The 27,999-nt window shown below is 43.2% G+C and overlaps 2 protein-coding genes and 1 long non-coding RNA gene across 4 annotated transcripts in view; 2 read left to right on the forward strand and 1 right to left on the reverse strand.

Annotated features, from left to right (window-relative positions):
* Positions 1 to 15,629, forward strand: part of COG3 (component of oligomeric golgi complex 3) — a 73,258-nt gene extending 57,629 nt beyond the window's left edge. For both annotated transcript variants that reach the window (XM_032314526.1, XM_032314525.1), the window contains 4 exons: positions 4,697 to 4,772; positions 9,181 to 9,308; positions 10,356 to 10,454; positions 13,706 to 15,629. In XM_032314526.1, coding sequence (XP_032170417.1) covers positions 4,697 to 4,772; positions 9,181 to 9,308; positions 10,356 to 10,454; positions 13,706 to 13,735 — 333 coding nt within the window. In that variant the 3' untranslated portion in view covers positions 13,736 to 15,629. The remainder of the gene's footprint in view (positions 1 to 4,696; positions 4,773 to 9,180; positions 9,309 to 10,355; positions 10,455 to 13,705) is intronic.
* A 724-nt stretch (positions 15,630 to 16,353) lies between these two features.
* On the forward strand, positions 16,354 to 18,745 carry LOC116574454. Its single transcript, XR_004279319.1, has 3 exons — positions 16,354 to 17,031; positions 17,813 to 17,867; positions 18,504 to 18,745. It is a non-coding gene; the product is annotated as an uncharacterized LOC116574454 (long non-coding RNA).
* Positions 18,746 to 20,284: 1,539 nt separating this feature from the next.
* The window catches only part of ERICH6B (glutamate rich 6B), a 63,692-nt gene continuing 55,977 nt past the window's right edge, over positions 20,285 to 27,999 (reverse strand). Inside the window, exons 12-15 of the mRNA XM_032315216.1 lie at positions 25,423 to 25,508; positions 25,108 to 25,260; positions 22,895 to 23,120; positions 20,285 to 20,511 (exon numbers count right to left, since the gene is read on the reverse strand). Coding sequence (XP_032171107.1) covers positions 20,296 to 20,511; positions 22,895 to 23,120; positions 25,108 to 25,260; positions 25,423 to 25,508 — 681 coding nt within the window. The 3' untranslated portion in view covers positions 20,285 to 20,295. The remainder of the gene's footprint in view (positions 20,512 to 22,894; positions 23,121 to 25,107; positions 25,261 to 25,422; positions 25,509 to 27,999) is intronic.

The raw sequence follows: 27,999 nt of genomic DNA on the forward strand, positions 1-27,999 counted from the left end.
CAAAAGGTAGAAGGTACTTGTTTCTGAAAATAGTAATAAATGCCCAAAAAAGCAGATATAGAAATGTTAAAGCAGTCAAACTACTCTTTTGTTTATCATTGGCCTATAGTACTTGTTTACTGGGTTGTAGTCCATTCAAACAAGTATTTGGAATGTGTGTGTTTTTTTCCTCTACAAATCAGTTTAAAAGAGGGGAGTGGTAGAAAGGTTTCTACTGGGTTTTGATTTTAAAAAATGGTGCAACTATTGATACTTTGTAATTTACAGATAAGCCCATTACAGTTTTTACTGAAATTGTTCTTATGGGAAGCCAGTCTGTAGATTGTAGTATGTATTTTTGGGAGAGCATCCACATTAGTACTGGTAGGAAATATTGTAGATGAGTATTCTGCAATAGCAGAGCTGCACAATGAATCTTCTGACATAAGCAAGTTGATTATAATGAAATCTAGGATTAAAGGCTTTTTCTGGAAAAGCACAGTCTTTGTAAAAGTCAAGAGAATGAAAATTCACTGATGTAGCTATCTAAGTTGATGGTAGTGTTAGTTTGGTAAATCTGGTATAACTCTGTAATTGTGCATTTTGGAAGGCTCTGGACACTATGAGCATTTTTTAAAAATTAGAGATACATGTAGAAAACATGTATTCCAAGTCTGAATTATATAGTGGTTTTCCATGGAATGCTACACATCTGCACCGGAGACTCCTGTATAGCCGGTCATGCATCTCTCTTTCTACACTCCTCCCTGAGGGATCGGAGAGGGAAAGGCCCTGCCTCTTGACATCATTGAGAAGTCAGTCCTGTCCTTCCTGCTTAGTCTGTGTAGTCTTTGCTCAGGTCATTCACTGTTGCCTCGTGTTCTTTTTTCAACCTTGGTCCCTAAGTGCTCTCCAGAGTCTGTTCAAAATATTTAGTAGGTAGTACAGCTTAGAGGGCTGAGCATCCCTTTTACATTATCTTATTCCAAATTCAGTCCCTTCCCCCATCCCGTTGGAGTGGAGTGAGTCAGAGATAAAGATGCATGCATGCACAGGGCATACATCATAAGCACTAGAGTTCACACAGATGTATGTGATCGTTTAAGACATTGCTTGTTAGACTTTGTGGACCAGACATTTTTCACTTTTATCTGGTGGATGTTACTAGTATTCTGAATAGCAGACACAGAATAAATGATTTTAAAACTTTAAAATGATTTTCTTTAAAGGTAAATCTGCAAGTGCAGAATCTTGTGCCTCTTTTATTATTGTTGGCGTCTTATAAGGCAGCCCGTGATTGTACCTTGATAAATGATTGCAAGAGAAGCAGCATCCATAGGTGCAGAAAGGGAACAGTATTTCATCTTCAATTTGGACGTATGCTTGTAGGTCTCAGGATTTTACCATTTGGATGTAAGCCTCATCAACAAATGTTCTCAGCTGAGAACAGTTTGGGCTGATTTTTAGAATACATGTGGGTCTGCATAATAAAACAAACTGTGTGAGTGTAGAGAACATTCTTAGGCTCTTTGAAGACTTGTTTTTGAGCGTAAAGATTCAGGGTGTGATTCTAGTCCTTTTTTTACTTGCTGTGAATTGGTCTTTTTTGTTATGTAGCTCCTTCCTTGACTCTCCTTGTTGAGATGCTTTGTTTTCATTAATTCTCATTACATCTCTGGCACCTAGAGTAAGTAAAACATCTTCATTTCACAGAATGAGAAACTAAAGTTATCCAGAGTGACCCAATATATATAAGACAATCATTTCTACAAACTTAATCTGACTAGTATAAACATCTTCCCTGATATTTTAGTACAACTAATGAAGTTTCTTAAGAAAAAGAAATAAATTCTAAAAGAACATATCCTATTTCCTGCTCCTTGAAAAATAATCTTTTTTCTAAGTATTTGATGGCCCTAGGGAGTATAACACTGTTCTAAGTGTTGGGGGTAGAAGTTCATAGGAAAATAATTTGGGTCAAATATCTTCTGTTAAACACAAAAACTGTTGATACTTTTCCTCCCCCCCCCCCCGCAAGTTTTTATTTATTTATTTGACAGAGAGAGAGCATGCACAAACTGGGGGTGGGGGGGAGGGGGGAGAGGGAGAAGCAGACTCCCTGCTGAGCAGGAAGGCCAAGGCAGGACTTGATCCTAGAACCCTGGGATCATGACCTGAGCCAAAGGCAGACACTTAATTCACTGAGCCACCCAGGCACCCACCAAAAAACTGTTGATACTTTCTGTTTTCTTAGAATTTCATTATACTGAATATTGCATGAAATGAACCCTTAAGTAGGGGTTGGACTGGTCATGGGTGTGGTAGAAAGAGCATAGAGTTTTGACTCCAGAAAGCTGAGCTCTAGCTCCCTTTGTCACCTCCTGAGTAAAATGGTAGCAAGGTAGATTCTCCAAGTCTTGGTTTTCTAATCTCTTCATCAGAGATAGCTACGGTATCCCTCTTCCCAACTGAAGGTTATTATAAGGACCAAAAGAAGATCATATATGTAATAGTACTTTAAATGCTGCAGAAATGTTACAGGAGAATATGACAAATTTGAAGTGCAGGTTTTGCTTTAGGAAAAATTCTGAATAAACGCATTTTAAAGGAAGTACATTTCAAGTTCATAATGAAGCTCAAAGTGTTTCCCCCTAGTGGGACCAGTTTATGCTGAAAAACTCAAGACTTGTATTTAGCAATATTCATTTTTTCCCCAAGCAATTTATTGAAGTATTTCGAGTTTATTTGGCGGGGGATGGGGGATGGAGGGACAGAGGGGAGAGAGAATCTCAAGCAGGCTCAGTGCTTAGTCTTACAACCCTGACATGACATGAGCCGAAAACCAAGAGTCAGACGCTTAACCATCTGAGCCACTCAGGTGCCCTACAAGTTTATTCTTAATATTCCCTCTGAAGTGTTATTAATTCCTCAGCAACACTGTAAATGTAAATTTTTTTTCTTGATTGTAGTGCATGTAACAGAATTTGACCTATAAATTTAATTTTTGTTCTCAAGGACTTAATAACCTAATGGAAAATCAAGATAGAAAATACGTAAACATTATGAGGTGTAAAGCAGTGTCATCATGAGACAGTGGGTCTCTGTTCATCTCGTAGGGTTTTTGAAAGATAGGGCTAGTTGGGGAAAACTTTTCAAGAAAATACTCCCTGCAGTTTGACTTAAAGGGAAGTATGTTACCTAGATAGTAAATAGACATGGATATGTAAGTTTGTCTTTGTCCTTAATATAAAAATAATTAATACAGTCTAAACAGACAGCATATATATCATTATGAACTTGGTTAAATTCTGGAACAATCAATGGAATAATAGGCAGCCATTACTAATAAAACGTAACTGTTGGACACTGAAAAATGTCCAGAATTTAGAGTTAGGTGGGGAAAAAAGATGTCAGAGCACTATGTTCCTGTTTTGTAAATGTAGACACGTTAGTATGTTTATTTATGTTGGAGAAGATTTCGGATAGTACATACTAAACGGACATGTTTTTCTTTTAGCATTGCCTAATCTATAATATGTATAATTTGTTTTTTAAAGCTGCATCTCACAATAAAAAAGTAAAGATATCAAGAGGGATAGATTGTAGGAAAGGGGTGATTTTATACACATGTGCAGCATGAGCAAAAGTCTGTGAGCTTAGTTAACATTGTATTCTGTCTTGTGCCTGTGTTCTGCCTAAATATTTTTGTGGCCTTCTTTAATCGAAAGTTTTTGTTCTCAGATTTTTCTAATGAGACTCTCTGGTGAGGCCAAGGTCACAGCCTGCACCTTTGGCCCCTAACAATCCATTTAAAAAAATGTTTTATGCAGTTTCTGTCCTTCACCTTCCCCACTTACACCTTAGTTACCATATACCCCACCATGGTTTTCCATCTTTTTTTTTTTTTTTCTCTTAAGATTTTATTTATTTATTTGACAGAGAGTGATCACAAGCAGGCAGAGAGGCAGGCAGAGAGAGAGGAAGGGAAGCAGGCCCCCGGCTTAGCAGAGCGCCTGATGTGGGACTCTATCCCAGGACCCTGAGATCATGACCTGAGCCGAAGGTAGTGGCTTAACCCACTGAGCCACCCAGGCGCCCCATGGTTTTCCATCTTGAGAACATCTTAAGAGCAGTCTTGTCTAAGCAGCCAAATGTACATTTTTTCGTTTGCTGCTCTGTACTAATGGCTGAGGAATAAAAGGGGCATGAACAAAGAAAGGGTGGGCTTTCGAGTCTGCCTATAGCACTGGTTGGTCTGCCTCTAGCACTTTGATGCTATTTGAAAATCTTGTTTGTTTTCGTAACATTCTCTCTGCCTGAGATATAATAAAGAAAAGGAATCTCTAGGTATGTAAAGGAGATTTTGTCCTGCTGGGGTGACATTTTCCTAACAGCATACAATAATAATTAAATGTTGACATAACAGTTCACTTGAAAAGGGACCAGTTTTGTCCTCAGTTTTGTTTTCCTTCTCTAAAATGTTTCAGGCAGAATACCTCAGGACATCAGTGGTGTTTTTTTGCAAGACAGCAGATGCCTTGAAATCACAAAAGTTTTCTAAAATGTGTTATTAGTTGGAAGGATTATGAGTTATGATGCAGTTTTTTAGGATTGCACATTTGACTATCATTATGTTTTAATATGTCCAGATGGTGTTGTATGTCCTCGGAGAGCCGTGAAATGAAAAGAAACGTTTTTCTTTTTGTCTTGTCCACAGGTTTCAGCATTAAAGACGATGGCCAGTCAGGGAGGACCCAAGTATAGGCTTTCACAGCAGCCTTGGGCACAGCCAGGTATTCACGTTTTACTCCCGGGGATTTCTTTTTTTAGCTGTTGATTAATTTGCATTTATATAGTCTCTGACAGCTTGGAGTTGGTTTCCTTCTTCTGCTGTGGTTTGTGTTGATGCTAGGTGCAGTTTGGAGCTGACAGGTCTTAATGGTCCAGCACTACTTGCATTTCAAAAAGCATATTTCAAGGAAAGAAGAATTAAAAAGAAAAAATACACACAGAGTTAAAAATAAAACGTGGCTTACATGGAAATCCTCTGATTCTGTACATCTGCTTTTTGTTGTTATTAGAGCTTTGATGAAAGTACCGTGTTTGATAGTCTGAAATTAGGGAGGAAATGCTACTGTTCTCAAGTATTAGATGAAGGATGTTGGTCATTACTTTGTTTCACATTTTATGCAAGTTATATCCTCTGTTAACATTTTTAGAGTGTTCAAAAAAATTATAAAAATTGTGTCATTGGGGAGTTGGCAGACAGTATCCCTGTCTGATTGGCGGATGTGCTTGAGATGCTCCTAGTTTTACTCTTTCCTAAATGTAAATTTTTCTGTGCCAAAGAGTTTTTTCTTCTTCTTTTTTTTAATCTTTAGCATTAGACCTCAGACATTTAGAATCAGACCTTTGGGGGTTACTTTTGGTTCATTTTGTGGCATTTTAAGTTGCTGTTAAGCCAGAATAAATCATTGTAGAGGATTAGTATTTCTGGCTGGTCCCTGGCCTACATCAGGATAGAGATCTTTTGAAACCAAAAAGGGCAAAATGGTAAAAGAATTCGTGTTTTAATTATAGATAAGCTGTATTAAGTTGGTAGGACAACTTTTTTGCTGAAAATGAGAGAGATCCAAATTCAGGTTTAGCATCCATAAGAAATTGTCTGTCTACAGGCACCCAATCTAGTATTAGGGTTTTTTTTTTGTTTAAGATTGTATTTATTTATTTGAGAGTGAGAGAGAGAATGAGAGAGACACGTCATGAGAGGGGAGAGGTCAGAGGGAGAAGCAGACTCCCCGCTGAGCAGGGAGCCTGATGTGGAACTTGATCCTGGGACTCCAGGTGCATGACCTGAGCCGAAGGCTGTTGCTTAACCAACTGAGCCACCCAGGTGCCTCTAGTGTTGGGATTTTAATATGATTGGTTTTCCTTATTGACAGAATGATATGTTTGTCAGGTACTTATTTCTTTTGGGGAAAAGAATTGAGGCCGTTCTAAAAATTTTTGGTTATTCTTAATAATGGCTCAGGATAATTTGAAGTTGAACTAGAACTGAGAAGCTAAAAGAGTAGCTGTGCATCTCAGAGGAGGATTTGTAAATATACTGAATTATCAGTTGTATTTGAATGGAAGAGAGGATTTTATTTCAACAATTTGTCATAAGAACTTTGATGATGTCAATATGGGTTTGCATTGATTTGCTTTATTGCATATGAACTTTGTCACTGCTTTAGGTCTTTTGTTTACCTGTGATGGAGACAGTAACTGTTTTACTGTTTACAAGGGTTACTATACCTTTGTATCATGTGAGATTGAAATAACATCTTACCAAACTGAGATCATACTTGATGCAGTAGTACATTCTGTCAGAAGAAAGAAAACCAGTTTATTTTATTGATAACACTGGAAGTTCTTTTTAAAATGGATTTTATTTATTTTTAGAGAAAGAGTGCAAAAGCATGCGGGTAGGGAGGGGTGGTGGGGAGGGGGAGAGAGAGAGAATCTTGAGCAGGATCCTCACGGAGCCAGACAGGCCTTGACCTCACTGCTCTGAGCCACCCAGGTGCCCCTACCCTGGAAACTCTAATCATAGTTGGCTGTGGTAGTAGCCGGTTCTGACCTCTCACAGTCAGGAGCGCACTTTTCACTCCATAACTCAGCACAATTCTAGAAGGAATTCTGACCACCTTTGGATTAATTGGGACTTGGGCTCAACGTTTCAGTCTTTGATAGAACTTATGTAGAAATAGGAGCTGACTTTATTTTAATGTTTATGTAAATGAAACTCTTGGGTGCAATAAATCTTTCTTAAAATAGGTAGAAACCAACAAACAGACCTAGGTGTACTTAATATAGCTAAGCCCAGGGGCTTGATGCATTATGAATGTATTTTTCTTTCCTCTTTGGAAAGATCCCCTTTCACTCAAAACAGGGGCTGTCATTTTCTCAAGTGGGATCCAAGTGGAGCTCCCGGTGTTAGGTGTATTGTGCTCTCCAGCATTACAAGCGCAGTCATTAGTAAAGCAGGAGTGGATGAGAGGAAGCTGATGACAGGACATACTGTAGCAGGGCTTGCTGCTTTGTCATTAACCGCTTCCCTGTCTTTCTAAGGGAGGAGGGCTTGGCAGAGAGAGCAGTGGCACTCCAGTTCACTCCATTCTTGTATCTTCTGTTCCGTGTAGCCACGAGGAGCTGTGGAGATGCTTTTTCTTCATCTCTAGGACAAGACGCCCACACTGCAATGTCAGGGATGTTTGGGCCTTTGGGTGGGAGCATCAGGAACAACCTAGGGACTTGTCTAGGGCCCTGGAAACCCAAGGTGACTGGTTCATGCAGTCTTGATCAGGTTCTTGGGGATCATTTCATGATAGACTCAGAGGAGATTGAGTTGTAAGTTAGGGTTCTGATTTGTTAATTTACTCTGAGAAATATACCTTCATTAAGAGCCCTCTCAGAGGGCTGTGTTTGCTAGGCTTCACACCCACCATTTGGTGATCAAGGCCTCTGGAAACTGACTTAGGGATTCTTGAAGTGTATTAGTGAGGATGGAACCAGAGCCCATGGAATTAAGTACCCTAAAGAAGTTTTCATCTATTTTATGAAAAATAAACAATTCCTTGATTGTTTGTTCTTTCTTGAGAGTATTGGTATTTTCTTACCCTGCTGTACCACAACCCTTCTTAATTTAAAAAAAAAAAAGTTTTTAATATAGTATAAAATTTGGGCTATGAAAAATTATAAAATTAAAAGTAATTCTATTTTTTATTGCCAAACCAGCCCTCTCAGAGGTAGCCACTATTAATAGTGTCTTTTCCTGAATTGTTATATATGTACTGGCATCTCTGGACTTTAAAAATTTTGTACAAATAAGATTAGACCATATTCCTTGTTGTTGTCATTTTTTTTTTAACTTGGTGTCTTGGAGCCCATTCTGTACTGGCATATCTGGCTCTCTGCATTCTCTTTAATGGTGCATGGCACGCATCACTCTAGCATAATTTCTTTAATAATTCTGTTAATTGTTAAAATATTTTTAGTTTTTTTTCCCCCATCCATTATTTAATAGATGTCCCTGTATACATGTATCTTGGTATTTCGTAAGTATATCTGTAAGGTAAATTTCTAGTAGCAGCGTGTTAAGTGATAGAATATATGTGTAGTTTCAGTTTTGCTAAACATTGCCTGGTTTATACTCCAAGCAGCAGTGAGTAAGAAGGCTTGTTTCTGCACACCCTTACCAAATGCGGGTGGATACTCACAGGCTTAGTGATTTTTACCAATCTGAAAATACCTCAGTTGTTTTAATATATATTTCTTTAATTATGAGTGAAGTTGAAGGTCTTTGTAATTATGAATCAGTCTTTTTCTTCATAGCTTTCTAGGTAGTTTCCTCTTTTAAATGACCTCATAAAGATAACTACTCTTCTTTTCCATTTGTACTTCTTTTCAGACACTACACTTAGCCTACATAATTATTTCAGTTACAGTTTTCTGGAATTCTGACCCAATACAGTGTAAGATTGTAACAGATGGGGGCACCTGGGTGGCTCAGTCAGTTAGTTGAGTGTGTGATCTTGGTTTTGGCCCAGGTCATGATCTCAGGGTCCTGGGATAGAGCCCTATGTTAGGATCCAACTTAGCAGAGTCTCCTTGTCCCTCTCCCTCTCCTCCTCCTTTTACTCATGTGCGAGTGTGCGTGCTAGGTCTCTCAAATAAATAAATGAAATCTTTAAAAAAAAAATGTAACAGTTGGATTTTTAGTTACCGTTAAATATGTGTGGATGTTTCCAGAATCATCCCACAAGACGAGAGAGCATCTCTTGCTGTGAGTCGCTTCTGTAAATGAATAAGCTCATTCATAATGAAGTGATTCTTACTTGTGTCTCTGCAGATAATTTTTTATTTTATTTTAACTATCTCTGAATTCCAAAGGCTCCATAGTATAGCCCCTATGAATGTCCTGAAGGGTATTGGAGGAGTTCTTTTACTGCCTTACCCTTGGGGAGTAGAGTTTTGTATGTAGAAGATAATGAATGTTTATAGGACTTGTGAGTAAACAGGAAAAAGGAAAGAAATTTTTGGGAGAAATTGAGTCCTTTTCTTCTGCCGTTTTTTCTCTCCCTTTATTCCCCTCTTAAGGAAAATGGAAGTGTTTCTTCTCTTTTTCTTTGTAACAGTAATGAGGTTTATTCTTTCCAGCAAAGGTCAGTGACCTTGTAGCAAATGCCTACAAGACAATAAAAGCAAAGCTGCCTCTGACTTTGAGAAGTATGTCATTGTACCTATCCAATAAAGACACAGAGTTCATCTTGTTTAAACCTGTGAGGGTGAGTATTGTGATATTTTACTTGAATGTTGTCCAGTCTCTTCAAGTTTTCATTTCTTGCCTTGTCTACCATTTTCCTCTTCCTGCAGACATTTAAAAGTGTTAGTATACTGTTCTAGTAAAGTTGATTAATAATCACTGTAATTCCTGAGAGGATTACAAAGCCAGCACTGGCCTGATCATATCCACCCCAGCCTTTGTTTTAAGTTCTTTATGTTGTTACCTTTGGCGACAAGGTAATTTTGACCTTAAAGTACAAATTAGTAAATAAATAAGTCATCAGACCCTAACATTGAATGTGGCCCAGTACTTGAGAAAGCAGCATTTCAGGAATTACGCTTCATTTTACTGGTGAGTAGTGGAAATAAATGGCTTGCAGTGGCTGCCAAGGGATTAAATGTCAGAGCAAATTTAGTGCTCATAACTTCCAGCTCTGTGTTGAGCTCACATCTTTACTGAAGGCATTGGTTGGTTTTTAAAGTACGTTTTATGTGTCTGGGAACTTTATTATCTTTTGTGTAAGAAATTGCTGCTGAAGGCTCTTATTATTCTCTGGGGGGCCAGGGCTTACTAGAGTTTAGCTTTTCCAGGAAGTATTATCTGATAAGGCTTAGTTGGGTTGTGCTAGCATGTGAATTATTAAGTGTGAATTATATGTCTTTGGTAATCCAATGAAAGATACATTTCCTCTACTTGTTTGGCAAATACCATTAAGATTTAATATTCTTAGAGAGAGAGAGAGGCAAACCAAGAAACAGACTCTTAACTATAGAGAATAAACTGATGATTACCAGAGGGGAGGTGGGTGGGGAGATGGATGAAATTGGTGATGGGGTTTAAGGAGGGCACTTGTGGTGAGCACCCACTAATGTATGAAAGTGCTAAATTACCATATTGTACACCTGAAACTAATGTAACACTGTATGTTAACTAACTGGAATTTAAATGAAAACTTAAAAAAAGATTTAACAGTCTTAGTGCTTTATGTTTGAGATGATCACATATGTTTCTAAGTAACTCATTTAATGGGATTTCCTTTCTTTATAAGAATAATGTTCAGCAAGTCTTCCAGAAGTTCCATGTTTTGTTAAAGGAAGAGTTTAGCCCTGAAGATATGGACATCATTGCTTGTCCTTCTATGGAACAGGTAATCTATCACCTGAAGATCCTTGTTACTTTTTATTCTTGATTATTTGGTTATTTTACTTGAGTAGATAATGTCTGTCTTTGTATAACCATGTTTTTAATTTTAATTTTAAAATTGTACCTTATTTTATTCTGATGAGCAAGAATTCAGACTTTGAATTGCTCTCTCAAATTTTTAGTGATGACTTTATAAATTTTGATTGCTTTTTTTAATCCTTTCTGATATTGAAAATTGCTGTGTTTAACATGAGTGAACTGTTTGTGAAAAGTTCAAATAATGGTGTTTAGGATGCTGAATAATTTTATTTACAGTATGCATGATAGGAGGCTCACATTTCACATGAAATAAAGTTACTTCATGGATTTGATGTTAGAAGTGTTTCTGTTTCCTCTCTTCTTCCTAAATTTGAAAAACTGAATATAGAGCTTAGTCTGTATTTATCATTCAGTACAGCCAGCAAGTTTTTTTGAGCATGTATTATGTATTAGGAGTAGGCTGGTGCTATGGAGGGTATTTTATTTCCAGTTTTAAGTTTGGTATAGCTTAGGAGTTTTATATATGTCAGGACTAGAGGGTGTGGGAGAGAGTAGTAAGGTATGGAGCCTGAGAGGAGTAGGTGGAGAGTTGGGGAAGGGACGAGAGGCAGTGAGTGAGGGTGAGTCTTTGGGGGGTTTTATCACTTTGGGAGAGAAAAAGTGTAGCTGGAAGGGAAATGGAGTCTTTTTTTAATTGACATAGAACTCATATGCCATAAAATTTCATTGGTTTTTTGTATATTCACTAAGTTGTGCAACATCACCACTATCTAATTCCAGAACGTTTTCTTGTCCCACTCAAAAGAAACCTCATACCCTTTAGCAGGTTCCCCACTCCTCCATCTTCTGTAATTTATTTTTTGTCTCTGTGGATTTGTTCACTGTGGACATTTCATTAAATGGAATCATATAATACATGGCCTTTTATGACTGGTTTCTTTCTCTTATCAGACTGTTTTTAAGGCTCTTCCATATTGTAGCATGTATCAGAATTGTATTCTTTTTTATGGCTTTATATATTCCTTTGTACGGATAGATGGTTCATACTTTAAAAAAGATGTGTTTGTGGTTCCAGGATTGTAATTAAAATACTTTATTTATTTATTTATTTATTACAGAGAGGGCTTGCGAGAGAGGGAACACCAGCACAGGGGAGTTGGAGAGGGAGAAACTGGCTCCTCGCTGAGCAGCGAGCCCAGTATGGGATTTGATCCCAGGATGTTGGGATCGACTTGAGACCAAGGTAGATGCTTAACAACTGAGCCACCCAGGTGCCCCTAAAATGCTTTTTTTAAGAGTCACTTGAAGTCATTGTATTTTCTGTGATTATACCACTAACTTGATATATAGTTAGGTTTGTTTCAGTGTTTAGAGATTTTTTTCCCCACCATTTTGATTTAGTTTTTTTAATATAAAATATTAACATGCTTCCCAAGTCAGCATTCTAGAACAAGATAGAATTGGAGGTGTTTTGCTCTCCTTTCAGACCCCTCCAGCCTTTTCCTTCCTTTGTTTTATTTGTTATTGGATTATCTTTCCTTTTTTTTTCTTTTAAAGATAGAAAATACATGTTTTTATATTCATGAGGAGGATCCAGAGAGAGGGAAAAATTGATGCTGGAAAATGTTCTTGAGTAGCAAAGTGGGGATGGAATCTCAGCGACAGTCGGAAGGAGGATGGAGCCTTTGTTAGGTGCATGTGTTCAGTTGCAAAAGGAAAGAAGGCCCAGTGTTTGGGCATGTGTATGGGGAGGCGGTGAACACGATAGGACAATAGAAGCTCTCATCTGATTGCTTCATGTCTGTGAGTGAAACAGGAAGAGGTCATCACAGAAATGGGGGGGTACTAAAGATTTGGGGAGCAAGGCTCAGTTGAGTTCAGTGGTTTTGAATCCAAGAGAGGCCAGTCAGCATGGTTGTCTGTTTTCTCCAGTAATATATAGTCAGTTGCAGGAGTGTAGACGTGGGGTAGCCAGACAGGGCTTGCTAAGAACATGCAGAGTTCCTGGGCCCTGCTGGACTCCTGCCAGCAAGATACATGTTGTGTGTGTGTGTGTGTGTGTGTGTGTGTGTGTGTTCGTAACTTAAAAGTTTGACAGTAATCGGTCACATTGCATATAATTCAGATTGCTCTGCTCTGCCTCTCTTCCCTGTTCACTTGATGAGCCAGTACATTGTTTTCATGATGCACCAGTGGGTCACAGCCTGTAGTTTGAAAACCAGTGACAGAGCCCATCATTCTGTGCTGCTTGGTGTTTGTTTCGTCATAATTAGATTGAGGTTTTGTATTTTGGGCAGGAAAAACACAGAGGTGATGGAGAGTCCCTCTCATTGGGGATACAGTTTTATAGAAGAGATGAGGGGGCGATTATTTTGATTACCAAAATAGTTTGTGTTGTGTCAAAGGGTTCCCTGCCAGGTTCATTTGGCTGCACGTCTTCTATGGCTTGGGTTCCAGATTGGCCATGGGCAGACTGCAGTTCCCCTGCTCTCTCCCAGGTGGGTTTCTCTGCTTCTCCTGGGGGCTGGCTCCATGTCCTGCCCTCTTTCACAAGTGGGTGGGGTCTCTAGGGCTCAGAGTTCGGGTTTGTGCTGAAATTCACTCTTTACGCCTGTTTTTATGTATCTAAAATGGTCATTCAAGGAATTCAGCTTACACACGCTTCTTCCCACAACACACTCTGCACAGAAAAAGGTGAAATTGATAATTTAGATCTATTTCTATCCCTTCTCAGGGTTGGTGTGTAGTTTTTGTTTTTTTTTTTTCTCATGTCATTTTCATTGGATTCTAAATAAGTTGAGGGCATCAATTCAGTGATAGAGTGTGGCATCCTCCCCCAGACCACCACAAAGCCCCCTGCCCAATGGCCGTGTGGTGACTCAGACCAGCATTGCAGGTTCAGCTGTGTTCATTTGGCTTCTTAAAAAATCTTAGACTTTGGGACGCCTGGATGGCTCATTTGGTTGGGCCACTGCCTTTGGCTCAGGTCATGATCCTGGAGTCCTGGGATCGAGTCCCATATAGGGCTTACCCTGTTTTGTGGGGAGCCTGCTTTTCCCTTCCCTCTCCCACTCCCCTTGCTTGTGCTCTCTCTCTCTCTGTCAAATAAATAAATAAAATCTTAAAAAAAAAAATCGTAGACTTTTTCTCTTCTTCTGTGTTTGAGGATTAGTATTCCACGGTAGAACTAACATAGCCCTTCACTTTGCTTTTCAGGTAAACCTCCTGCTGTCCGTTTCTAAATAACCAGGCTGGCCGGGCTGTGCACGTCAGCGTCTGTGCGGTCGGAGTGGGCTGGGAGGTCCGGCAGCCTGCAGGACGCCGAGGAACCGTATGTGGGAGTGTCCTCAAGAGCCACCCCGGCGTGCTGCTCGGTGCTGACTGCAGCATGAAATACAAGCAAAGTGTTTGGAAGATTGGTGTTTCTCTTTTAAAAACATCAAAATGCCAAAGATTAATCTAGGAGTGTGAGAACTGCCTTCTTGAAAAGGTCACGAGAAATGTGAGTTTTTTAGAGGTAGCTATGGTGGGCATACAGGGAGATGGTTCTTAGCAAAAGATGTGCAATGAAACTAGGTTACAAGAAGTAGTGCAAAGAAGAGCTTTACACAGAAGCTCTGTTAATTAGAAAGCTTCTACAAGTACGGTTTGTTAAAGTGCGAAACACTGCAATACTTTGAGCCACAGAGATTCCACGGGGGCTATTTTTTACTTCTAGAAATCTTACTCCTACACTCTATTTAATGTAATGTTTCTCCTAGCACTTTGAAGTTTCGTTTGGAGTAGATTGGGTGCATCTGAGAATACATTCTGCTTTCCTGGGAATATGGGGTGTTCTCTTTCTATGTGTTTGATGATGTGAGGTAGTTTGAAGATGCAAGGATCCCGTGTAAGGTTCCAGCCTCTGTACTCCCTGAATTGCTTAGGTGCAGAATGTTCAAATGCAGGGCCTAGAGCCTCCTCATAATAGATACGTGTGGTATGTTTTATGAGCATCTTCATGGTACAATAGTTCGTGTTTGTGAGTGGGAAGCACCAATTAGGTTGTTTTAAATCTGGCATGTAAGGGAGAGGAGGCAGCCTGCTGAATCATGTATCTCACGTATAAAGGCGAGGGTTACCAGCTTTCTGTACACTGCCTTCGGTATGAATAGTTCTTTCAACAGTGAACACTTTCATGTCCCATGTGTTTGTTCATTGGCTGTGCTATGTACCAGTGTCATGGAGGTGCAGCCCTGTCACAGCAGGATACATTTTACCAACAAAGGTGAGGAGGATGAAGGTGGCCCACCCCTTAAAATCTACTGTATTATTCAGGGATCATCAGATAAATTATGCACATCTATGAGTTTTCCTACAAACAACTATTTCCTGAGCGGATGGGTTTCGCCTCACATAAGCTGCTTTTTTGGTTCAGAAGGAATTTTCAGTTATTCAAACACTATCCAGAGATGGAACACTGGAGAAGGTTCTGGAATGTAGCCAGCAGACCTCCTTCTACAGGACTTGTCCCGTTGCAGCAGACTCTTGTAGTGTGTAGTTAGGTTACATATCCTGATGTCTGTCACTTTAAACAGGTCATTTGTTTTTCAACTCCATTTAAATTGGTGATGAATGTGGCTTGAGAGAGCTTAATAGTCTATTTTGGGAAGATAGAAAGGAAAGAGGGTCCATATTCATTCTTTGACATGAAATGAATGAATCAGGAAGATTGTATTTACTTCCACTTAACTATTTTAAATACATGTTTAATGAAATAAACTGTAAAATATCCTGTTTTCTGTATTATATGTACATTTGATTTTTTAAATAGCCTTTCCAAAGAAATGAGGGCATGATTATTGTACAGTACTGTGACTGATTTAATTTGATGTACAGAGCAGGCTGCATTCTTAAGGATAAAAATATTTGATGGCACTCATTCTTGTGTTTTGAATCTTTTCTTTCTGAAACACTCAAACATCGTAGAAAGTGCTGAGTAGGTAATAGTGATCCAACTTGTTGGCTAAATGAATATTTGTTTAAATCTGTACAGTTTCAGGTGTTTACTTATACAAAACGTGTATATACTTTCAAATAATTTAAAATGCTTTATATTATTTGGCTAGAAATTGCAGTTTTTAATAAATGTGAATTTTTTTAAAAATAAAGATTTTTGCTTCCTACTTTGTCTTCACATGTCTGTTGTATGGATTCTTCTTAAAAATAATTTAAAAAAAATTTTTTTTCTTACAATTTTACTTATCAGTTTGACAGAGAGCACAAGCAGAGGGAGTGGGAGAGGGAGAAGCAGGCTTCCCATAGAGCAGGGAGCCCGATGTGGGGCTTGATCTCAGGACCCTGGGATCATGTCCTGAGCCGAAGGCAGATGCCTAACAACTGAGCCACCTAGGCACCCCTAAAAATAATTTTTTTTTAAAGATTTTATTTATTTATTTGACAGAAATCACAAGCAGATGGAGAGGCAGGCAGAGAGAGAGAGAGGGAAGCAGGCTCCCTGCTGAGCAGAGAGCCCGATGCAGGACTCGATCCTAGGACCCTGAGATCATGACCTGAGCCGAAGGCAGCGGCTTAATCCACTGAGCCACCCAGGCGCCCCTAAAAAGAATTTTTTAATTGAAATTTTTATTGAGCTAGCTTGTGATTCACATGTGGTTGTCCAAGATGTAATACAGGGAGACTCTGTACCTTTCCCTGGATTTCTCCTAGTGGTAACATCTTGCGAAAGTAGAACAGGTTATCACAAGCAGAAGATGGACAAAAGTACACTCCACCAGTCTGTTCACATTTCCCCAGTTTTACCTGTACTGTGTAGATTTTTTTTTTTTTTTGGTAAGATAATTATTGTGGGAAGACATTTTTTGAAGCCTCTTAATGCTTCATTAGTTGAAAGATAATTTTTTCTTTGTTTGCAAAAACTGCCAATTTCCTGTGCATCTTCAGCACATAGTCGTGTTGAAATTTAATGTTACGTAAGTAGCAATAAAAATGAGTTTGTATTTTCCCCCTGGTTTAACAATCCCATATCTTTAAATTCTCTTCTGCAATTTATTACAAGAAAGAATAGTCAACCTTCATTTTTTAAAAAGGGGCCATTTGTACTGGAAACCGTGGTGTGTTGGTGAGAGAATGGTACTTCTCAGAAAGGAGAGGAGCAACTTCATTGTTTCCTCTCGGGAGCACTTTTTCTCTTGGTGGTGGCTCGTCTCTCCACTTGTTCACCTTTTCTGAGGGCAGGTGGGTCTCCTCGGCTCCTCCCTGCTCATGCTCCAGGCTGGTCTGGGTCCGTGAGCGCATGCGCCAGATGACGTCACTGTCTCACGTGGGCCGGAAAGGGCTTTGTCGGAAGGAAATAGGGCGCTGGCCGGGGACATACCAGAGGCTCCAGGAGCAGAGGGATACAGGCAGAAATTCCCACTGATGTAGCTATTCCTTCAACGCGGAAGGAGTGGGTGTGGACTCTGCTGCTGTGGTCCTGGACTGAGTGTCCCCACAACACGTTCATCGCGGGCAGACTCGGAAGACAGTAGTCTCTGTTCCAGGTACTGATTTATGGCCTCTCGGCTCCAAATCCACCTTTTTGGGCCCTCCTTGGACACTCTGGAGCTGGGCCCTGAGAATATTCCTCCTCGCCCAGCGGGTGCAAGGTTAGGGTTTGTGGGGTGCTGGAGGTACACTGTAAGGCGCAGGAGAAGGGACCTCCTGTTGCTGGCCCATCTGTTTTTCCTTCTACGTGGTCGCTGTGGCAGCGTGGGGGGTTCTGGGGGTTCTCGCTCTAGAGTGAGTTCTGATCCGAGTGAAAGCTGGCAGCTCCCCAGCACTCCAGTGAAGTACCCCCACACCCCCAAAGCCAGCGGGCTTCCATCCCTAGCTTTGGTGCTGGTGGGGGCTCTTCGGGGTTCTTCTTTCCCTTCCAAGCACGCCCAGCATGCGCCTTCACCCCCACACTTCATTCCACAACCCCTTCCCTCTCACACAGGGTCCTTGCTGTGCTGGGCTCCTCCCCAAAGCTACAGTTGCATTGTTTTGCTGTGGCTTGCTTCACTGATCCCCAAGTCTGTAAACCCCCCCACCCCACCAACGCCCGGGGGCGGGCAACCTGTTCCTTTCTCTTCCGACCTTGAGCACATGGCGGAAGCTCAGTGTGTATTTGTTGCATGGCCTAATTAGTTACTGAATTTGTTAGTAATTTTGTGGGCACTGCAGGAGGCCCCATGTGCCTTGGGGCAGTCACTGATTGTTACTCTTCAGAGGACCCTTGTGTGTAACTGAAGAGGTTGGTATTCATAAACAGCCCAGCTTTTTGTTCATTTTCGTTTCCAGGAGAAGCCATGTCACTGAAGAGAGAATGGAGGTCAGGCAGGATTTGTCCCCTCAGGTAGGTGAGGGCCTGGCAAGGGCCCAGGGTGTGAGGCAGAGAGTGTTACAGGTTGAATTAGGCGCCCCCGTCTCCGTCCCACATTCCTGTGTTGGAGTCCTAACCCGCAGTGCCTAGAAATGTGACCTGGTTTGGAAATAGGCTGTTGGAGATGCAATTAGTCCAGATGAGGCCATACCGGCATAGATCAGCTCCCATCCAATGTGATTGGTGTCCATATAAAAACGGGAATTGTGACTCAGAGACGCACACTCACAGAGAAAGCCGGGTGAGGCCTGGAGTGTGTTGTCTCATGCCCAGGACCCAGAAGTCAATCGGGGCTGGAACACACACTCCCTTCAGGCCTTTGGAGGGAAGCCCTTGATCTTGGCCTTCCAGGCTCTGGAAGCGTGAACAGTAAGTTTCTGTGGTGGATGGCACCCAGTGCCAGTGTCGGGGGGAGGGGTCCTTGATCTCTGCAGTTCCTGGCCATCTATCTGGTTGGGGACTTTACTTCCTTACCACTCTGTGAGGTGATTCACCTTCCTTCATGAGGACAGTCCCTGAGTCCAATCTCTGGTGACTGTGGCACTGAGCCATGGTTCCCAGAGGACCAGGAACCCCGTGCTGCTATGTGAGATTTCTGGTCTTTTGAAGGATTGGCCAACGGGACAGGACTGACTGGGCAAAACACCCCGGTGAGGCGGCCTGTTCACAAGCTCTATGTGAGTAGCAGGATGATTGCAGGTTGGTGGGAAGAGGATGATCAGGGATGGAGGGGAGTTGGCTGGTGATGGTGGGAACCCACTCGGGAAGCAGGGAGCGCAATGTCTTCTCCATGCCACTGCCTCTAACCCCTGGCGTGTGGCTCTGTGAGGTGAGCTCTAGGACTGCCCTGCTATTCCAGGTGAGGAAACAGGGGCTCCTTGCTCTGGGGGGGGGGAAACTTTCTTGTTGCTGAAACCCACTCAGAAGCTTCTGCCTCTCGTGGTGGGTGAGGAAAAGGGCTTCTGTGTGCTCAACATGAGTGTGGAGCCCACAGGGCGCACTGAAGCTCTGCTGTGGGCTTGTGAGTGTGGGCTGCTGCGGTGGTCATCTGTCATTTATGGCTCATGTCCTTGCCTCATAGTGACTGTTGTTCTAGCTGAGGACAGCAAGGTGTGGCAAATAGTGGGGTGACTGTGGACGCCCCACCCCCCACCCCCACTCCCTGCCTTCACCTCCAGGGCTCCCCCAGCTGCTGGGTTGTCATGGTTCAGGGTCATGATGACTTCCAGTGAGGGTTGGTCGCAGGCAGTGTGAGATCAGCAAGGGGGCAGGGCCACGAAGGTGGACTCTGGTGTCATTGTCACAGCAGGGAATGGCCAGCTGCCCGGCTGGGCTGGCTGGCTGGAAGGGTTTTCCTATCTCGTCTCAGTTTAGGCTGCAGTGGAGGTCATCCCAGGAAGTTGCCGTGCCCTGGGGTCTATAAAAGGCACACTGGAGGGGGCTGCCCAGCTCCTGAGTCCTCCTTTTCTAGAAACTCCTGCCCCTCCCAGTGCATAGGTGGCAAGACATAGCCCCACCCTCTTTACCACGTGGGGCTGCACCAAGAGTGGCCTCCCGATTAAGCCAGGCCAATCAGACACCTCTGGTGTCTTTTGAGACATGGGGAGGCAAAGCCACATGAAGTGAGGGGCATAGACCACATGTCCTGAAGAATGTCACAGAGATGGGAATGGAAGTCATCTAGGTTTTGGGGACATCCCATGCTCTGATCCTTTTCTGAGACCCACTGCACCTTCTGTCCATATGACTCATTTCCCTTTTTGCTTTACCTACTTGAATTAGTGACTGTTACCAGAAGTGTCCCAGCTAGTGGAGGGGGTTTGAGTGTGTGTGCTTCCGGGCTCCCGATGGGCTCCTGGGTTAGGGGACCTGCAGCAGTCTGGCGTTGGGTCACTGTCTGGGTCTCCCTGTGTCTTGGCAGATGTGGGAGATGGGTGTTTGTGATGACGTTAGGCTTAGTGAGAACTTCCCGGGTATCTAGACCCACTTTGCTGGCAAGGAAACTGAGGCATAAAGCGACTTGCCCCAGGTCACACAGCCAGTGACGGGCAGAGGTATGCTTTGAGACTGTTTCCATACTGAGTCAACCCATGTACAGAGGAAGGCTGCAAAAGGCCTGCATTTTGTGACCAAAAAAGGTGACCAGTGAGGGCGCACGGGACAGGGGTTGACGGGTATTGCCTACTGAAACAACTTGCTCCTCATGCTGTCGGGTGAGGGTTTTTCTGTGCCCAGCTACAGATTCTTTTTTCAAACCAAGGAGCTGTGGTAAGTCCCAAATGACAAATCAACTCTCAAGGGACATCCACAGGGCTCTGGGGTTTTCCTCAGCACTCCTGGTAACTTTCCTGAGATAGTCCTCGGTGGCAGGAAAAGGCCCCAGCACGATGTGGTGACCACCCTACTCTGGGAGGTGAGAGCTCTCCTTCGGTTCCACGTTGTCGATTGGCAAGATCCTGGCATTATCGATGAAGTTTTCCAAATCAGGGATGGTCAGGAAATTCAGGATCCTACTCATTTTCCCCAGGAGGACCTGCATCTTCCGAGCTGTTGAAACAATTTCTACCTCCAGGATGGCCTTCTGCTTCATTTCACTCAGCGCCTCCGGGGTTACGAACTGTGGGAATCCACAGAGAGCTCCGTGAGGCTGAAAGCTGCCCAGACACCATGCTTTCCACCCCAGGATTAGGCCCCTTGGACCAGGACTGAGTTTTCTCTGGAGACTCGCTCCAGGGCGAATTTGTGCTCCCAGCCTTGTCACTGGCAACACGTCCCTTTTTTGGCCCAGGCCTGTAACCACACAGCCACAGGGACGCAGGCTGAGACTACACTCAAGCCTGACCCCAAACCAATGGGTTACCAGCTCTGGGGCCCTTGTGCAGCCTGCCTGGCCAAGGCTGTCTTCCTGGGGCTGTCCGGCTCCTCCCCATGGATTCCCACCATGGAAGTGGGGTGGGGGAGACAAGCTCTACTGCAGGCGGGAAACTACAGAGCCTGAGCAAAGAGCCTGAGCTACAGAGCCTGAGAAAAGAGTCTTCTGGAGGGGGAAATAATAAAGGAGCATAGCAGTGTGTTCTGTTTCTGTGAGGTATCCAGCTTATGAAATGTTCTCACACTAGTACCTTATTTAATCCTTACAATAATGTGGTGTCCCTTTTGCAGGCAGTAACGGACATGGAAAGTTCATGAGGCCTGCCTGGTGTCTCATGGCAAGAGGAGGGGCTAGTATGTTCTTCCTAGGGTGCCCTGGCTACTGGCCTTGGTGGACCTGCTGACTAGTCGCATGTGTGCTATTTGCTTCATTTGCCCCTGACCCCCTGCCCCTGCACTGGCCCAGCTACTGGGGCTGCCAGGCCTCCTGGGTTTTCTGCCTGCACCAGCCCTTCACCTGCCCTTCCTGGGCACTGGCTCCCTTTCCTGGCCCCCTCCATCAGTGGGACCCCACTGTCATCCAAAGTTTAGGGGCCCAGGCCCTCGTACTCTCTCCACCCCAGCTGCTCCCTTAGCTCATCACCGCTGTGCAGGGGGAGGCTAGTGGATCACTGGGGATGGTGCTGTATACCTACATTCCTCCTCTCTACTGGGTTGGCTGCTCCGGGGGACCCGGGGTAGGTAAGGAGGTTGGACGTGGTTACTTAGGATATAAAATGGCAGGCCTTGCTGGGCTAACTGTCCAGATCTGTTTGGAACTTTCCCAGTTTGAGCACTCAGAGTCATATGTCCAGGAAAACACCTCAGTCCTGGGCAGGCTAAACCTTCCACGTTCTCTGCTTTCCTTCCCAGAATTTCATATGGCTTAATTTTGGCAGAGTCTGCTGTTTGGTTCTTTCCTCCATCCACCTACTTCTCCATCTGCTCACCTCCCAGGAAACAGGTCTGTCTGTCTGTCTGTCTCCCAGACAGGCCGTCTTACTTGCAGAGATCTTGAATACTTCTCTGGTGGGTCTGTAAACAGAGCCTTCCATGAACGGGAAAGGGGAGCCAGAGCAGGAGCAGGGTCTTGTATGGGTCTCAGAGTGGGGCCAAGGACACCCTATTCCTCTCTTGAACTCTGGAGAGAGAAGGGTCTCAGGAGCCCACCTTCTTTCCCACTCACAGTCAGAACTCCAGGGTGCAGACTCCCCATTTGTAGGGGGTTGAACTGTGACCTCCAAAAGATATGTCTGACTCCCAATCCCTAGGACTTGTGACGGTCACTGTATTTGGAGAGAGGGTTTTAGCCAATATAATTAAGTGAACGATCTCAGGATGAGGTCATCCTGGACTTAGGGTGGGCCCTGAATCTGCTGTCTGGTGTCCTTACAAGAGAAGGGAGAGAGAGATTGGATATAGAGAAGGCGGCTGCGTGAAGGTAGAAGGTTGGAGGGATGCCCCCCCAAGCCAGGGGACACCCAGGGCCCCCAGAAGCTGGGAGAGGCAAGGAAGGATTCTCCCCCAAGCTCTTTGGAGGGAGTGTGGCCCTGCTGACACCTGGAGTTCAAGCTTATAGCCTCCAGAGCTGTGAGAGCTGAAGTTTCTGTTTTACGCCAACCAATTTGTGGTCATTTGTCATGGCAACCGTAGGACATGAACACACCTTTGCTACTTTCTTGCTCAGCCCAGGCTGAGCCCCGTGAACCTCTAGGTGCTCCTTGAGTGATTTGGGGGAGAAGAGGACACCAAGGGCAGGCGTGGGAACACAGATTTCCCCAGGGTTTCTGTTCCTGCCAACTGACAGGGCTGATGTGAGTGTCAGGTGAGAAGATGTATGTTGACATCTTCGCTTTATTGTCTGGCTTGCATCTGGGCTCTTTGAGGCTGTCTGGTTCCTCAGCTGGGAATCTCTAGGTGCTGGGAGTCCTGAGGGACTCGGAAGGTAAATGAACACCTCTGTCAAGCATCATGTTAACAAAGGTGGCCAGGTTTCTCTCTGGGTCACAGTGATGTAGAACATGTCCCAGAGAGAGGCCCGTGGCATGGCCCAGTGGGCACCTGCCTGGTGGAGGGAGTTGAGACCTTACCTTGTACTTGGTGCCCAGGTTTAAGCAGATTTGCTTCTTTTGGTGGCTGAAGCAGAAGATGATCTTATCCTGGCTCCTTATTTGTACCTTGATGTACTCGTTGATTTTCAAGCAGATGGACTGGAAAGGGGGTGCATGGACGTGGAGGCTCAGGTCCCACCAGTTCCAGGCCTTCTGGTATTTGCCTTTGGGGAAGTAGTAGCCCAGGTTTTGGCTCAGGCTCACCCTAGACCAAGGAGGGACGAGGCAACACTTTTTAAAAAGATTTATTTATTTACTTATTTATTTGAGAGAGAGCACAAGTAGGGGGAGGGCAGACTCCCAGCTGAGCAGGGAGCTCAGTGCGGGACTTGATCCCAGGATCCTGGGATCATGACCTGAGCCCAAGATGATTAACTGACTGAGCCACTCAGGAGCCCCCTTTGCACGTAATTTTATGCATTACTTTGGGTAAGTCACTTATATTCTCTAAGTTTCTTTGTCAAGAAAATAAAAGTAGTTCCTAGATTTCCCTAAGGTCTCTTCTGGCCCTAAAAGGAAGTGTCATTATGGAGAAGAGGCCCTACAGAATGTAGCCAGATACTATTTGAACTAATTGTCTGGGTTTCTCGCCCACTGGCCACCTGGTACTTCTTGCACCTTTCAGACATCAGTTTCTATACAAAAGGCCCTTAGGGCAGGGCAGGTACCTCTGAGAACAAAGTTGTCAATTAGGAAATAGAGTTTTAAAAACTCAAAAAAAAAGAAAAATTAAAGAAAAAAGCAAAAAACACACAAAATTTAAAAACTCAAAAGAATAGGGAGGGGGCTTGGGAGAAGGGGGGTGGGGTTATGGACATTGGGGAGGGTATGTGCTTTGGTGAGTGCTGTGAAGTGTGTAAACCTGGCGATTCACAGACCTGTACCCCTGGGGATAAAAATACATGTTTATAAAAAATAAATAAATAAATAAATAAATAAATAAATTAAAAAAAAAAAACCTCAAAGAATATTTAAGAAACTGTTCTTTTTTTTTTTAAGATTTTATTTATTATTTATTTGACAGAGAGAGATCACAAGTAGGCAGAGAGGCAGGCAGAGAGAGAGAGAGGAGGAAGCAGGCTCCCTGCTGAGCAGAGAGTCCGATGCGGGACTCGATCCCAGGACCCTGAGATCATGACCTGAGCCGAAGGCAGAGGCTTAACCCACCGAGCCACCCAGGCGCCCAAGAAACTGTTCTTAAGGGGTGCCTGGGTGGCACAGCTAGTTAAGTGTCTGACCCTTGGATCCAGCTCAGGTCATGATTTCAGGGTTGTGGGATCAAGCCCTACAGCTTAAGACTCTCTTTTCCTCTGTCTTGCCCAGCCCTTCCTGCTGCTCTCAAAAAAATAAATCTGAAAGAAAGAAAGAAAGGAAGGAAGGAAAGAAAGAAAGAGAGAGAGAGGAAGGAAGGAAGGAAGGAAGGAAGGAAGAAAATAGTCTTAAAAACCAGGACTGGTGGAGTAAAAATATTTTTTGGGGATTAAAAGCCAAAGTCTGGTTTTGACTACCAAGAAGAAAGGAAGTAGAAAGTTGATATAAGATGGTAGGCCTTTCCTACTCCATGACCACTTAGTGGGGAAGGGAAGAGGGAAATCCTGAAAAAAACAAAAACCAAAAAATGGAGTACTTACCCCCAAAAAGATGGAGCAAGATTCTGAAGTTTGATTTGGTAAGATGAAGTTTCCCACCATGGCCAGAAATGGGAACTTAAGAACTAAGTTCGAGTGATCATGAAATACTTAGAAGTTTGTTTTTTGGGCATGATACATGTGTCTCCAAAGCCCTCACCACACCCTCCTCTCTGAGGCACCTGGGACAGAGGGGCCCTGGGTCCTTCTAAGATAATTCTTACCGGGCTTGACTCTCAGGAGGTGTAGAGGACACGGAACCAAGAGAAGTAGTCACCCTGAGTCTCTGATTGCTATTTTACCCTTGGGGAAGCTATGGGGACAAGGACAGAGTGTCTTCCCGCAGGTCAGGGACCTGCCTTGCTGCCACCATGATACCCATCTCCCGGTTGCAACATGTGTGGGTCGGAGAAACAAATTCACAAGCAAATGAGGGAGAGAGCGCAAGAGAGAGACCGAGACCTAACCCAGTGAGGGAGGATGGCTGTGTGGACTGGGAATCAACTCTTAACCACACTGCCTCTCTGTGGAGAGGTGTGTTTGGGACTCCCAACCCAAACTTACCAGATTTCTCTGTTTTCATCATAGAAGGTAGCATGCCCAGAGTTGTTGATAAGGGCCTGGACACACCTTTCTTCACTGTCTTCCAGAATGATGAATGTTAACTCCCTCTGTTTTGTACTGAGGATGAGCAGAGCCAGCTTTCCTGACGGATAGCTGCAAGACAGTTAAGGCACATGCAGCCCCTTGTGGTCCCCTGGGAAAGGCAGAGCCCTGTGGAGGACATGGGCCTCAGGAAGATCACGCCCCATCCCTGACCCACACACTTCTCAGGCGCCATGTGTGTCAATGTGAGTGGCCCTGGGCTTTGGTGGATACTGTATCTGGCCTGATCCATCAGGAAAGAGGATTTGGAAGACCGTCTCACTGGGGTAGAGGGTTAATTTTACGTCCTGGTGAGGCACCTGGGAAGAAGAGATGAGCTTATTATAGAAAGTGCACAGGGGCTGATTGTCCCCAATTCAAAGTCTGGTGTTGTCACTAGAGGGCTCAGGATTGGTTTACTCTCCCAATGTCCACATTGCCACTCCACCATCACTACCCCACCCATCACTACTGCCACCTTGCTGAGGATTCTGGGTAGGAAGCCTCTCAGGGCCTCCTTGGTTTACTCATCTGTGTGACCAGGAGCTAGAGAGGGACCACTTTGTATGCTTGTACGTGCGCGTGCAGATTTTACTATCATTTCAATTCTCTAATGGTTCTTGGTTGTTTTTCTTTCTTTTTTCTTTAAGAGACTTTATTCATTTATCTGAGAGGGAGAGAACACAAACTGGGGGGAGAGGCGGGGAGAGGAGCAGATGGACAAGCAGACTCCCTGTTGACAGGGACACGAGACTTGATCCCAGGACCCCGAGAGCATACCTGAGCCAAAGTCCAGACACTTAACCAACTGAGCCACCCAGGGGCCCTAGTTATTGGTTGTTTTAGTTTTCTAGGGCTGCTGTAACAAAATAAACCAAGGATGCACTTTAAAACTACAGAAATTTATTTTCTTACAGAGGTGGAGGCCAGAAGTCTGAAATGAAGGAATCCGCAGGGTTAGCTCTTTCTGGAGTCTCCAGGAAGAATTTCTTCTGTGCCTCTCTCCTGGGTTGTAGTGATGACCTGCGATCCTTGTTCTGTGGCCTGTCTGTGCATGGCGGCAATATCTACCTTTATCACCATGTGCCATCCTCCCTGGGCCTCTGTGTCTTCACATGGCCATCTTCTTGAAAGAACACCCATCACGCTGGATTAGGGGCCACCTTGCTTCAGCATGACCTCGTCTTAACCACATCCTTAAAGACTAATTTTCCAAAGAAGGTTCTGTTCTGAGGCACCAGGGCTTAGGACTTAAATACATCTCTTTAGGGGGATGCAATTCAACCCATAACACTGGCATTATTCAGGGTTTTTAAAGTTTCTTCTTGATTCAGTTTTAGTGAATTATATTTTTCTAGGACATTGTTTATTTTATTTATTTATTTATTTATTATTTATTATTTTTTAAAAGATTTTATCTATTTATTTGATACAGAGAGAGATCACAAGTAGGCAGAGAGGCAGTCAGAGAGAGAGGTTCAGGAAGCAGGCTCCCTGCCTGGCAGAGAGCCCAATGTGGGGCTCGAACCCAAGATTGTGAGATCATGACATAAGCTGAAGGCAGAGGCTCAAACCACCGAGCCACCCAGGCACCCTTAGGACATTGTTCAATTTAGGTAAATTTTGAAATTTATTGTCCTAAAACTATTGTCATATGGTATTTAAAAAAAAAAAAACCCTCTACTGTCTCCATAGTTATGACTTTGTCTTCATTCTTTTTATAATGACTATCTTCTCTCTCTCTCTCTCTCTCCTTTTTTTCCCTGGATAAACCTCACCTAAAGATTTGCCTATTTTACTAGTATTTTCAGAGAGCTTTCTTTTGGTTTGTTTATTCTATTTGTTTCCCATTTTATCAATTTTTAGTCTTAATGTTATCATTTATATACTTGTACCTTCTATACTTTTTTATATTATTCTATTTTATAATTCCTTGAATTGAATATTGAGCTCATTTGTTTTCATCTTTCTTCTCAATCCTCCTACTCTTTTTTTTTTTTTAAGATTTTATTTATTTATTTGACAGAGAGAGATCACAAGTAGGCAGAGAGGCAGGCAGAGAGAGAGAGAGAGAGAGAGAGAGGAGGAAGCAGGCTCCCTGCCAAGCAGAGAGCCCGATGCGGGACTCGATCCCAGGACCCTGAGATCATGACCTGAGCCACCCAGGCGCCCAATCCTTCTTAACATATATTTTTATTATGTTATGTTAGTCACCATACAGTACATTATTAGTTTTTGATGTAGTGTTCCACGATTCAAGAGAACGTATTTCATGGAACACCCAGTGCTCCATGCAATACGTGCTCTCCTTAATACCCATCACCAGGCTTCATCAAGATAAAAGCTTCTGCACAGCAAAGGAAACAGTCAATAAAACAAGAGACAACCCACAGATTGGGAGAAGATATTTGCAAATGACACTACAGATAAAGGGCTGGTATCCAAGATCTATAAAGAACTTTTCAAACTCAGCACCCCAAAACAAGTCAAAAAACGGGCAGAAGATATGAAGAAACACTTCTCCAAAGAAGACATACAAATGGCTAACAGACACACAAAAAAATGTTCAACATCATTAGCCATCAGGGAAATTCGAATCAATGCTCCTTCTTAATATCAGCATTAAAAGTTATAGCAGTGCTCTCAACGTACTATTTTAGCTATTTCCCACGCAAATAGAAAAGTTTACCTTTCATTCCATTCTAAATATTTCTGAATTTCCAGTGCGATCTCTTCTTTGACACATAATTTATTTGCAAGTGAGTTTTTAAATTTGCAAATGCATGGTGTGCATTTGGGTGATGTTATTAT

This window comes from Mustela erminea, chromosome 15 (assembly GCF_009829155.1).
Source record: "Mustela erminea isolate mMusErm1 chromosome 15, mMusErm1.Pri, whole genome shotgun sequence".
In the NCBI taxonomy this organism is placed as follows: Eukaryota; Metazoa; Chordata; class Mammalia; order Carnivora; family Mustelidae; genus Mustela; species Mustela erminea.